At 42.3% G+C, this 13,585-nt stretch overlaps 1 protein-coding gene across 1 annotated transcript in view; it reads right to left on the minus strand.

Annotated features, from left to right (window-relative positions):
* Positions 1-13,446, minus strand: part of LOC129866810 (chromatin remodeling regulator CECR2) — a 67,561-nt gene extending 54,115 nt beyond the window's left edge. Inside the window, exon 1 of the mRNA XM_055939723.1 lies at positions 13,160-13,446. Coding sequence (XP_055795698.1) covers positions 13,160-13,279 — 120 coding nt within the window. The 5' untranslated portion in view covers positions 13,280-13,446. The remainder of the gene's footprint in view (positions 1-13,159) is intronic.
* Positions 13,447-13,585: the final 139 nt, after the last annotated feature.

Below are 13,585 nucleotides of genomic sequence, written 5' to 3' on the forward strand. Positions count from 1 at the left end.
CCCAGCCCAAGTTGGGTGGGGAGACATGGGCCCTATAAAAACCTGTGGTGCGGAGAATGCGGACAGAATCCAGACATTAAAACATAATATTCAAAACTGTACTCAACTTAGTAGGGTCAGTCCACCTCAAAGTACAATAAAAAGGATTGACATCGACCATCAGATTGTTCTGAAATAGTTTGTTAGAATCAGATTAACATTCATGCATCATTTTGTTGAAATATAATTTAAGAAATTAAGCTAATGATTCCACCAAAAAAAAAAAAAAATAGCCATTTAAAGATAGGATTCATGTAATACTCAAATATAGTACCCAACATTCGATTTGGACCAAACTTTGTCAAAAGCCATCCACAGACCCCCCCAACACCAATCACACACACTGTACAAAACATTATGACAGACTGACCAGGTGAATCCGGGTGGAAGCTATGATCTCTTAATGGTTAAATCCAATCAGTGTAGATCAGTGGACACTAACTTTGAGTCAAGATCAGAGTCAAAATGCAAGCCAAGATCAACCACTCAAGATTTTTTAAAACATGATTTAAAAAGCAAGCCTATGCAAAATTAACCTATTAAACCAGTACTGTAGCAAATTAGGTTTGTGCAGTAGGCTATAGGCCCAATACATTATCACCGCATATTGGCTTTGCTTGAATTGCAATCCCTGCCAATGCATTGTTGTTCCGAAAATTTGAGGTAGACTATATGACGACACCGGTAATAGATCAGTCATTGTATTACTTAAGGCACAGCCGAGTGAGAAACATTTCAATAATTTGCTTTCGATTTTACTGGGCTGATGGTGCCTGCATCTGATGGTCAGTCTCAGCGGAGGGAGAGAGCAGCAGACTGAGGGTCCACCTGGTTCCAAATGAAAACCCTGCCTAAGCGGCGTGCAGGGCAGCTAAATGGGGTGCACCTACGGCCAACTGCACGAGACAAATAAATAAAAACAGGAACGTAAGACTTTATTGTTGTGTTTTTTCCATTTTTGTCAATTGACTAGGAATGCCTTGGAAATCGACCAGTTGATCAAGATCGAGTGGTTGGTGACCACTGGTATAGATGAAGGGGAAGTTAAAGCAGGTTAAAAAAAGGATGTTTAAGGCTTGAGACAATTGAGGGTGAATGGCCAAGACAAAAGATTTAAGTGCCTTTGAACGGGGTATGGTACTAGGTGCCAGGCACACCGGTTTGTGTCAAGAACTGCAACGCTGCTGGGTTTTTCAGTTTCCCGTGTGTATCAAGAATGGTCCACCAACCAAAGGACATCCAGACAACTTGCCAACTGTGGGAAGCATTGGAATCAACATGTGCCAGCATCCCTGTGACACCTTGTAGAGTCCATGCCCCAAAGATTTGAGGCTGTTCTGGGCAACTCAATATTAGGAAGGTGTTGTTAATGTTTTGCACACTGTGTATAGTATCAGCTCTCTGTCTGACAAGTAGTATGGAGCTGCGGCTCAGAGTAGTTTCTTCATCCTATGTAATGTAATCCCCGAGAATGGTGATGTTATTTTTGTTCTTCTTCCCTGTTCAGAGAAGTTAGTCATTGACTGCTTACAGGGTAAGGACCAGAATCTTGTTTCTCATGGCCCGAGTCCATTATGTGCCTTTTAGCCAACTTCAAGCAAGCAGTCGTGCCTTTTACTGAGGAGTGGCTTCCGTCTGGCAACTCTACCATAAAGGCCTGATTGGTGGAGTGCTACAGAGATGGTTGTCTGTCTGGAAGTTTCTCTCATCTCCACAGAGGAACTCTGGAGCTCTGTCAGAGTGACCATCAGGTTCTTGGTCACCTCCCTGACCTAGGTCCTTCTCCCCCGACTGCTCAGTTTGGCCGGGCGGCCAGCTCTAGTAAGAGTCTTGGTGGTTCCAAACTTCTTCCATTTAAGAATGATGGAGTCAACTTTGTTCTTAGGGACCTTGAATGCTGCAGAAATGTTGTGGTACCCTTCTCCAGATCTGTGCCTCGACACAATCCTATCTTTTGCTCTGACATGCACTGTCAACTGTGGGACCTTATATAGACAGGTGTGTACCTTTCCAAATCATGTCCAATCAATTGAATTTACCACAGGTGGACTCCAATAAAGTTGAAGATACATCAAGGATGATCAATGGAAACAGGATGCACCCAAGCTCAATTTCAAGTCTCATAGCAAAGGGTCTGAATACTTATGTAAATAAGTTATCTTTTTTATTATGAATAAAAAAGGCAAAATGTCTATAAACCTGTTTTCGATTTGTCATTATGGGGTATTGTATGTAGATTGCTGGGGAATATATAATTTTTTTGTCATAGCAAAGAGTCTAAATACTTATTTACATAAGGTGTTTATTTTATACATTCGCAAAAAATTCTAGAAACCTGTTTTTGCCTTGTCATTATGTGGTATTGTGTGTAGATTAATGAGGGAAAACAATGATTTCATCCATTTTAGAATAAGGCTGTAACATAACAAAATGTGGAAAAAGCTAAGGGTTCTGAATACTTTCCGAATGCACTGTATATTAGCATTTTCATGCTTCATGTCGCATCAGCTAGGCTGGAAGCTGTGCGAGAACGAAGGCTACCTGACAGGCTCACTTTTCTGTTGCAACCTGCAGAAACAACCTTGCAGACGACCACCACAATATGTAAAATCGTCCAAAGTGGTGGCAAGAAAGCTGCACCGCTCTGTTAGAGCTCGGTGCTTATTATCGGATGTATTAGGTTTCAAAATCTAACTTTTTGGATATACTGTTAATGAAATATTAGAAAGACCCACTGAATTATTCAGAACATGAATAACTATATGGGTCTTGGTAAAATACACTGGACTGTCTGCACTCTGAGGGCTCACTAGTAGGGTGGATGAGGATTCTCTTTCTCTATACAAAATACAAATCACTTTTGATGTGGCTGTTTGAGAACTTTAGGTTCTCTAATTGATGTATTTCACAAAGATCAAAGACCTAATTAAGGAGAGTTTAATATCAAATAGTGAGTGATTTACCCATTTACCCACTGTGTGCAGTTAGTGGATAACCATATATATAGTGAGAAATGTATTGATGTTCCAATCACAGTATCAAACTGCAATTTATATATAATCTTGAGAGTCGCAATACATATTGTAACGGAATTTAAGTATCGTGATAATACTGTATCGTGAGGTCCCTGGGAATTCCCAGCCCTAATGGCGACGGGAGTTTGTTTAAAAGTAGGAATTAGAACGCAGTGGTTGTGAAATGCTTTCAACGGCTTCAGACCAATAAACAACATCCAAAATGGTAAAAGGACCTAGAAACCTACATAACTTGGTAATTTCAGTTTGTTGAGAACTGCCTGGTCAGGTCCTGTGGCTCTTATCCACAGTAGGTTTGCTCCATAAAGAATGGAAAGAGCAGAATGCCCCTGATCTTTTACGGACCAGGACCTGTTTCAGTGTATCGTCTGTGCAGATAGCAGCAGCAGAAGCAGACAGATGTCCGTCTCGTCCGCCTTCAGCGTGGCTCTTAATCGATTCACCCTCAAAGCAAATTAGTACCTCGCTCTCATCCCTCTGCCTGTCTCAAGTTTAATAAACAGCCCCAGAAAGAGGCCAATTTCCCTGCTGCTCTCCAGATAACGTCAGACAGCTGATGAAGATGTATGGAATCAGACACGCTGAACCAAATACCAGCACAGTGACAAACACATCTCCAATAGGGCTAAGAATGTCCAGGAAACTCACGATACGATATTATCATGATACTTAGGTGATGATACGATATGTTTTGCGATTCTCACAATTCAATATGCATTTCAATTCAATACTGTGATCATTGCAACTTGATGTTAAAATATAAACATATTGCACACCATATAAACTCAGCAAAACAAGAAATGTCCCTTCTTCAGGACCGTCTTTCGAAGATAATTCGTAAAAATCCAAATAACTTCAGATCTTCATTGTAAAGGGTTTAAACACTGTTTCCCATGCTTGTTCAATGAACCATAAACAATTAAAATTAACATGCACCTGTGGAACAGTCGTTAAGACACTAACAGCTTACAGACAGTAGGCAATTAATGTCACAATTATGAAAACTTAGGCCACTAGAGAGGCTTTTCTACTGACTCTGGAAAAACACAAAAAGAAAGATGCCCAGGGTCCCTGGTCATCTTCCTGAATGCGCCTTAGGCATGCTGCAAGGAGGCATGAGGACTGCAGATGTGGCCAGGGCAATAAATTGCAATGTCCGTACTGTGAGACGCCTAAGACAGCGCTACAGGGAGGACAGCTGATCGTCCTCGCAGTGGCAGACCACGTGTAACAACACCTGCACAGGATCGATACATCCAAACATTACACCTGCGGGACAGGTACAGGATGGCAACAACTGCTTGAGTTACACCAGGAACGGACAATCTCTCCATCAATGCTCAGCCTCTCAGCCTATTGCAGACAGAGGTTGGACTGAGGGCTTGTAGGCCTGTTGTAAGGCAGGTCCTCACCAGACATCACCGGCAACAACGCCGCCGATGGGCACAAACCCACCGTCGCTGGACCAGACAGGATTGGCAAAAAGTGCTCTTCACTGACGAGTTGCAATTTTGTCTCACCAGGGGGGATGGTAGGATTCGGGTTTATCGTCAAAGGAATGAGCGTTACACCGAGGCCTGTACTCTGGAGCGGGATTGATTTGGAGGTGGAGGGTCCGTCATGGTCTGGGGCGGTGTGTCACAGCATCATCGGACTGAGCTTGTGGTCATTGCAAGCAATTTCACCGCTGTGCCTTACGGGGAAGACATCCTCCTCCCTCATGTGGTACCTTTCCTGCAGGCTCATCCTGACATGACCCTTCAGCATGACAATGCCACCAGCCATACTGCTCGTTCTGTGCGTGATTTCCTGCAAGACAGAAATGTTAGTGTTCTGCCATGGCCAGCAATGAGCCCGGATCTCAATCCCATTGAGCACGTCTGGGACCTGTTGGATCGGAGGGTGAGGGCTAGGGCCATTCCCCCCAGAAATGTCCGGGAACTTGCAGGTGCCTTGGTGGAAGAGTGGGGTAACATCTCACAGCAAGAACTGACAAATCTGGTGCAGTCCATGAGGAGGAGATGCACTGCAGTACTTAATGCAGCTGGTGGCCACACCAGATATTGACTTACTTTTGATTTTGATCCCCCAGTTGTTCAGGGACACATTATTCCATTTGTTAGTCACATGTCTGTGGAACTTGTTCAGTTTATGTCTAAGTTATTGGATCTTATGTTCACACAAATATTTACACATGTTAAGTTTGCTGAAAATAAAACAGTTGACAAGTGAGAGGACATTTCTTTTTTTGCTGAGTTTATGTCTGCTGTAGAGGGACAAGAGAGCCATGTGAACAAGTTTTGATCAGTTATCGAAACAAAAGCGCTAAAAACTAAATTGGCTCCCTAATTAAAAAGATTGAGAACAAGCTAGGAATGAAAAATACTGGAGTTTTGGTCCAGGGACAGCAAACTAGCACAAAAATAGTGTGATATTTTCAGAACGATATATTGTCAAAAATAATATCCCGATATGTAACTTTCTCCAGTAGAAGGATAGGCTCTGGCTGGCAGTGCTGGTGGTGGAAGGCACATCCTGGAGGATCCAGGGGAGGCTCGGAGGCTCTGAGATTTCAGGGCTCATTTCACAGCCACACTGCCAGGAAATCAAGCGTGCCTCCACGGAGACAAAGAAGCAGGGGGACGGCCAGTTTGGCCGAGGCCTCTTCCTGCAGAGTCCCTCTCCCTTTGGCCAGGGGAGACTGGGAGCGACAGTGAAGTGTAACAGGGGAACAAAGTGCAAGGGGCCGTTTTGTGACCCTGCCAAGAAAAATCTCCATCACCACCCACCGGAACCACAGCCCGGAAAAGAAGAGCCGCTCGACAACACCACCTCCCCACTGGATTTGTTAATGTCCAGTTGGTAGCGATTTCACAAGGTACAAAAGTTCTGCTCTGTGACATTCATAAGAGGGCTCCTGGTAAAAATCCACAGTGCATTCTTCCCACTGTGCCATTCCCGCCATCCTGAGCTTTATGACCAAGAGACAAGCTATTTGACCCATGTAGAGCTAAGGCCCCTCCCTACCTTGTGGGAAAAAGGCATTATATACATTCTTTAAGTCAATCCTTACACGTTTGCCTCTCTAGCATGTTGATAATTTCCTCTGCAGAGATGACCGGTATAAAAATAGGCCTAAAACTGTTCTTTACACTCTCTCCACACAAGAAGCCCATTACTCATTAAGGGCTAGTTCAAAACTATGCATTTAAAAAAAAGCGCAGAACATCAAAAGATCAACGTGCAAATATAGTTTTCCTCCACAGATAATACATAAGTGCAACATATTTCGGCAGAAAATATCTTAATTCTCATCAGATGACAACTTAAACACAAAGCTATTTGGCTAGCAGCCACACAAGTAAATGAGCATGGCCATCATATTGTTTATCATAGACAGAATGTAGCCAGCTACATTTCCTAATGTTTTGCTTGAAGTAAATCTTATAATTTTACCTATTAAAAGTAGGCTACACTGAGAAAAAAAGTACTGAAGAAAAGTAGCTACATAGTCAGAGCGCTGTCTGCCGATTGAATGCCCATTTGTGAATTCCCATCCGAATACAGAACTGCAACTGATGCACAAAATGAGTCTGATGCCAAGCACAAATTACAATACGAAGCATTTTAGACGTGCGTCTACCCCTGCTTTCCTCCCAACTGCCAATTCTGACAGAAGAGGACAAAACCAGAACAGAAGATTAACAAGAGCCAATGAATGTGTCAGGGACAGTTGGTTGAAGTGCTCAGTGGCCACAATGTTGACCAACCTGTGCATCCAGTGTTAGAGAATGTGGAAGACAGGACACCAGCGTCCCTGTGACATGCATTGCTATGTCCAAAATGCTGGACAGACAGACTTATGAAATGTTGACCTAGGTTTGACTCAAATCACCCAGCACTCGATACCAGAGGAAGGACGGACCATTCTGTCAGGGGAATGACAGCCACTTCCTGCCTCCCTCCACATCAACTCTTTAAAAAGGAAAGATGCAAAAATCATCATACCGGCTGTATTTATACTTGCTTGAACGGCAATAGCTCAGATACACATGAAGACATGAAACAATCCCGAGGATCAATAGAACATCGCTCAGAGATGCACAAAAATGATAATATTCAAAATAGATGAATCTTTCCTTTCAGTAACCCAACCTCAATGCTCACAGATGGTGGCACTTAGCTCTGTGCAGCACTAAGACACAGACAGTACGAACACAGGAAATGAGTATCTTCTAAGATCTGTGGTGGTGGAGTTCAAAGAAACAGCCTGGTTGCATCTTCTATGTAAAGAATGTTATTCACGTTCTAGGATTTGGTAAGAAATAACATTTTATTCACTGGCCGTAATTAATCAAACCCAAAAATAGGTGTTTTAACCGGAAACATTTAAGACAAGGAACATTTTGGTTGGACTACTCTTCAAGACAGAGACAATGGTGGACTGGACTCGTCAAGACTACCATGTTACTGTAGGCCTGCTTGCCTCCACGGTATCTCATGGTATGCAGCGTAAAAAATATATATATATAGTGTCCCCCCTGCCTTAACACAGAGCCCCAAAGTGTTCACCGAGCCCCAGGAGAAATCCCTCAGAGGAACCCCTCTCTCCACACCACCAGTGAGGGGGCTCTCTCAAACATACTCTGAACCGTGGAGTCCATCCAAACAAGTCGAACATAGTTTGAACATCCTAGCTGTGTGGCCACATATCCTCAAGGCTTCGCAGATATACTGAGCATTATAAACTCGAACTCACATCCCAGAAGTGGGCCTAAAGGCTAAAATGCAGCCTTCAATTAAAATATTGTAATTAGATCTAGTCTGGGCAACAGGTGATTTCGGCTACATATGTATACATGCTGGTGAATACAGGAAGAGCTTGAAGTGATCTCCTAAAGTGCTTGGGCTCTCCGTTCAGTCAAGTGAGACACAGGTTTAGTCTCATCTCAGTTGATCATTTACTCCGGTTTGGTCATACGGTCACCCCATAGACAAGGACACATCAAAGACACTAGATCCTCTTAAACCTGGATTTGTGCTATTTACTGAGCAAGCCACCTGCTTTTATCAGCACTGCCATTTAAGAGCAGACATTAGGGCTAAAAACAGAACAAACCAAATGAGGAACAGAGCTATCCACTAAGCTCTGTTCCATTATAGGCAAGCTAATGTAACACATTAGATCACCCAGGACCACAATTCACTGATTGGGCTTAGTTTGTCTCAAACAGTGAGGAGAACCGGCAATCTTTCTGCTCAGTTCCATTTGGGCCAGTGTATAAATAGCCTACCTGTGTAAGGCTTTCAGACAAACCTTGCTTTTATTAATAAATGCTTCAACAAAAAATGTTCAATTAGGTTGCAATTATAATGTCCAATTGACTGATGTCAGAGCCCCTAAACACATAATGTCATGTTATGCAATGAATATATCAGATTGGTTGAGAGTGATATCACGTTGGCTATAGCTATATACAGTGCATTTGGAAAGTACTCAGACACCTTGAATTTTTGCATGTTGTTACATTACAGCCATTTTCTAAAATGGGTTAAATAAAACATTTCAAATTAATAAACACAATACCCCATAATGACAAAGCAAAAACAGGTTTCACTTTGTCATTAGATATAGGACAAACACCTCAGAACAAACTTTTTGATACGTCAGGAAGTCTCAGGGCACGTTTGTAAATTCACTATGGAGTGCCAGAGTGCTGTAAATTCAGAGCGTTGTCAGATTGCCTTACATAAAATCAGAGCGTTTCCCTTTCAGAGCGCACACTGGACGCTCTGGCTGAGGAGTAGGGTTGTTTCCGAGCGTTCTGACCTCAGCATGAGTGCTTGACTGCAGTTCTAACTGGCTAACGTAGGCTAGCTAGCTACTTCCACACACAAATGACAGGACACCTCACTGACCATTTTACTCACCCAGGCAGAGCTGGTTAGGTTGTTATCCAGAGCGTTGTTGACGAACACCATGCCCAAACCGGAAGCCATCGTGCGCAACTTGATTTTGTCCCCCCACACCAAACGTGATCACAACACGCAGGTTGAAATATCAAAACAAACACCGAACCAATTATGTTAATTTAGGGACAGGTCGGAAAAGCATTAAACACCTCCCGGGTGGCGCAGTGGTCTAAGGCACTGCGTCGCAGTGCTAGCTGTGCCACCAGAGATTCTGGGTTCGAGCCCAGGCTCTGTCGCAGCCGGCCGCGACCGGGAGGCCCATGGTGCAGCGCAGCGTCGTTCAGGTTAGGGAGGGTTTGGCCGGCAGGGATATCCTTGTCTCATCTCGCACTAGCAACTCCTGTGGCGGGCCGGGCGCAGTGCACGCTGACCAGGTCGCCAGGTGTACGGTGTTCCCTCCGACACATTGGTGTGGCTGGCTTCCGGGTTGGATGTGCATTGTGTCAAGAAGCAAGTGCGGCTTGGTTGGGTTGTCTTTCAGAGGACGCATTGCTCTCGACCTTCGTCTCTCCCGAGTCCGTACGGGAGTTGCAGCGATGAGACAAGACTAACTACTACCAATTGGATACCACGAAATTGGGGAGAAAAAAAAAGGGGGTAAAAAAATATATATATATATATATATATATATATATATATATATATATATATATATATATATAAATAAAAGAAAAAGCATTAAACATTTATGGCAATTTAGCAATAATTTGTCCAATTTAGCTAGCTTGCTGTTGCTTGCTAATTTGTCCTGGGACATAAACGTTGAGTTGTTATTTTACCTGAAATGCACAAGGTCCTCTACTGCGACAATTAAGCCACACAAAACAATCTCTCCTCCTTCCAGGCCATTTCTACGGCGATTGGCATCGAACTTTCATATTAAGGTGTATTCCCACAACCGGACGACCTCAGTTCATCTTTCAATCACCCAAGGGGGATAACCAATAAGGAGATGGCACGTGGGTATCTGCTTCTATAAACCAATGAGGAGATGGGAGAGGCAGGACTTGCCTCGTGTTCAGCTTCACGAATAGAACTTACTATTTTTGCGCCTGGCAACGCAGACACTCGTTGGCGCACACGAGCAGTGTGGGTGCAATGATTGAATAACATGCATGTGTACATTTATTTTGCGAAGCGAGCGGTTTGGTCAGCATTTAACTGTGCTGCAGGTACCATTTTTTTTTTTGATAACACAGGCCATATTCAACAGGTGTTGAGCAATCGTTAATTCATCAGTTATTCAGCGCACTATCACTACTCTGAAATCGGAGTAGATAGCCAGAGCCAGAGCAATTTACAAACACACCCTAAATCTGTCATTGCATTACAATATCACAGAAAGCTTGATTCTCTATAGCTAAACAAGAGATATATTGACGTAATAAGGAATTCCCCCCAACCACAATTTAGAGAGAAACAAACATTTCCCATTGTAAAAGAGCTTTTAGTTATACAGAATTAACAAAACCTGCTGAAAAGCTGGAGTGTTGGTCAATGTACATGTAAGAAGGTCAAATACCCCGACCTATGGTTTGCAATGCTCCCACGTAGGGACATGGAAGAGTGAGAAATGTGGGGACCCGGTGTCCAAGTAGGCTACATGTAGCTATGTGTGTGGAAAACATCACAGGTAAGACATTTAACTTATTAGAAAACAGACTATACTAAACTCCACTCACTATTTGTATCTGTATAGTCAGTTTGTTTGTGTTGTTGGTCTTGGCTAGCTAGCAATCACTCACATGACTGCTAGCCCCTTTGTGAAAAGGGGCATAAGAAGCCCTACAATATTACGTTTTTCTAAGTACTGAGAACACTCAGGAGCAGGGAATGTTGAAAAGTAATCTTTAGACTTAAATGTAGTTTTTGCTGTAAACCAATGGGGTAACCAGAGGTTGTTTTCCCCACAGGTAGACAGGGCTGCATTCTAATACCGACTGGGTCTATACTGAAAGAAAAGTGGTTAAGTGAGCATTAACACACAAAAGACGGTGCGTACCAGGTAATTATTGCACACCGTAGCGGTGTGAGAAGGCACATTTATTAATATGCATAACAAAGTTAAGTACATTCTGAGAATAACTGTTTCCTTCCACATGTTAAGCAAATGCACCAGATAGTGTTATCTACTAAATTAATATTTCAAAGACAGCACAATACAATCTGTACTCTCTACAATGTTGTCTTCCAGCAATTAAGAGTGACAAAGACAGATTAGAGTATGCACACTCCCCCTTTACATAATCCCAGAAGTATTTTTGAAATGGAGGTAAATCGATTTTCACCACTTTAAGTGGTATGTAGATTGAATTGGCTATATCAATTAAATGAAGGGCTTTGACATTCATTCAGAAATATAGGTTCTACTCTTAACTTTATTGCCCAGAGCACAATAGACGTGCGACCTTGGACAACAAAGAGTGTGCCTGAGTAAGACTTCAAATCTATAAATTAAAGTGTCACAAATCGGTGGCTCGGTTTATGGTGCGCATTTGCGCAGGACAAATCTGCTATCAAAACCTCACCATCATAGATGTAGTTATTGATATGCGTCAATGATTACACGATCCATCAAATAAGATGTTCCTCGAAATCAGCTACATTGGATGCAGGCAAGGCAGCACAAGTGATCTGTGCCTAGTGATGCGGTTAAAGATAGACAGTCAATCGCTCGCAGTGGCTGCAAGACGCGCACCGCGTAAAACAGTTCTACAGAATCGGGGCGTTTGTATCATGATATCACTTGCCGATTGCTGCAGTATTGTGTTTTATATTCACATGCATTCATATATATCCTGTTAACTGTTATAAAAGATCATATCAACTTTCCTACAAACTAGAGGTGATGCTTCCCACCCTATCCCTCATCCAATAACAAAGCGATGCCTGCGTGTGATTTTCACTCCCGAGAGGGGTGGGGGTGGATGGGTAATGGGGGCTGTTGACCATACACATTTTCTTCAAGTCCCATCACTTTTCGATGGATCAAACAATCCCCATTATTGCATACTAAAATCAGCCAAGCAGTGTTCATTATGGAGCAGCAAACTACAAACGAAACCACTCTGTTGGAATTGCTAGAAACCGATGATAAAGTTGAATTATGTAACAGAAGTGTAATACGTAAAATTATTCCCACATAGTAAAGTAACGCGCGAAATGACCGACTAATGTACGCTGACGCTCGACATGCATTTCTGTTTGCTTCATAGAAAACTATTTTGAGCGACTGTTTCATCATTCTAACGTTAAAACATGAGATAATAAAACAATGGCAGAATGTCAAATGCTACCCAAGCCAGATGGCTTGCTAGACAATAAATTCGTAACTCTCGTCATGAACTTGACTATTTGATAAAAACATGGCAACAGTGGATCAAAAACAAGTAATATACAACCTGCAACTAACAGTACCCTTTATTCACGTGCATGTGATTTATTGCGTTGAGAGTATTCGCTAAAGAGAATAGTTATGGCTCTCGTCTTAATAAATTACGTTACAAATAGCTATAACTTCGAGCTATTTCACGGTGATGTAAATTACATTTGTTTTAATCTATAACTTGGTTAACATTTGGACAAAGACGTGCGATTTACTATGGATGGCTATAAACACGAGCGAAACGTTCGATTTCACCAAATGAAAACAAATGGATCCCACCACATGGTTTTGTTTCGGCTGGCAAGAACTAAACGTTAGCTAGTTAATGTTGTTATCAAAATACAACCATTGGTGTAGCTAACGTTACATGGCTTGTTATACAAAGTAACAGCATACATACCATGAAATAGAACGGTCACGTTTATTTCAACTGGGACTTAACGAGTTTTCAAACATTCTGACTAAGCTAGCTACTGTAGGCACTTGCTAGCCAACTAGCTAGTTAGTAACGTTAGCTAACTTGGCTAGCTACAGTAGGTAAGTTAAACAGATAAGTACTGAATAGTAAGATGAGCTAAGTTATAGCTAACGTTAACTGTTGGTACTTTTCAACTACCCTACAAACGCATTTTACGAGGCAAAAATTAAGGAAATTTGAATATAGCAGTCAAAAATAGAAAAAAAATGTCTCCCAAAATTCTAAATATATTTTCCAGAACTTCTTTACCTCAATTTCAAAGTCTGGTAGGTTGAATGCAGTCCTGAACAGCGAACAGAAGTGGGCTATGGCGGGGACTTCCCACCAAGACTGGATCTCTTCCACAGAAATTGTACATCCCTGGGACATTTTCGGACCGAAAATTGTATAACTTGGTTTCTCACATTAGAAATAATTTCCTCAAGGTTTGTGTAAAACCTCCTTAATTTAAACTTCCTTCAAATAAATTACAAAAGTTGCTGTTGATGTTTCATCCAGTCAGTTGCCATTACAACCCGGTCCGGAGAGTGCTAGCTAGCAAGTTACAATCTGTTTCAATCAGAATTTCACAAGAGCTGAACAGATGGGGTGGTGCTACCACCTCGGCGCAAGGAGGGGTGTTGTTACTTACGCATCGTATTAAAATATACAAAATTCCACCAAGCATTTATAATA

This window comes from Salvelinus fontinalis, chromosome 12 (assembly GCF_029448725.1).
Source record: "Salvelinus fontinalis isolate EN_2023a chromosome 12, ASM2944872v1, whole genome shotgun sequence".
NCBI classification, from domain to species: domain Eukaryota; kingdom Metazoa; phylum Chordata; class Actinopteri; order Salmoniformes; family Salmonidae; genus Salvelinus; species Salvelinus fontinalis.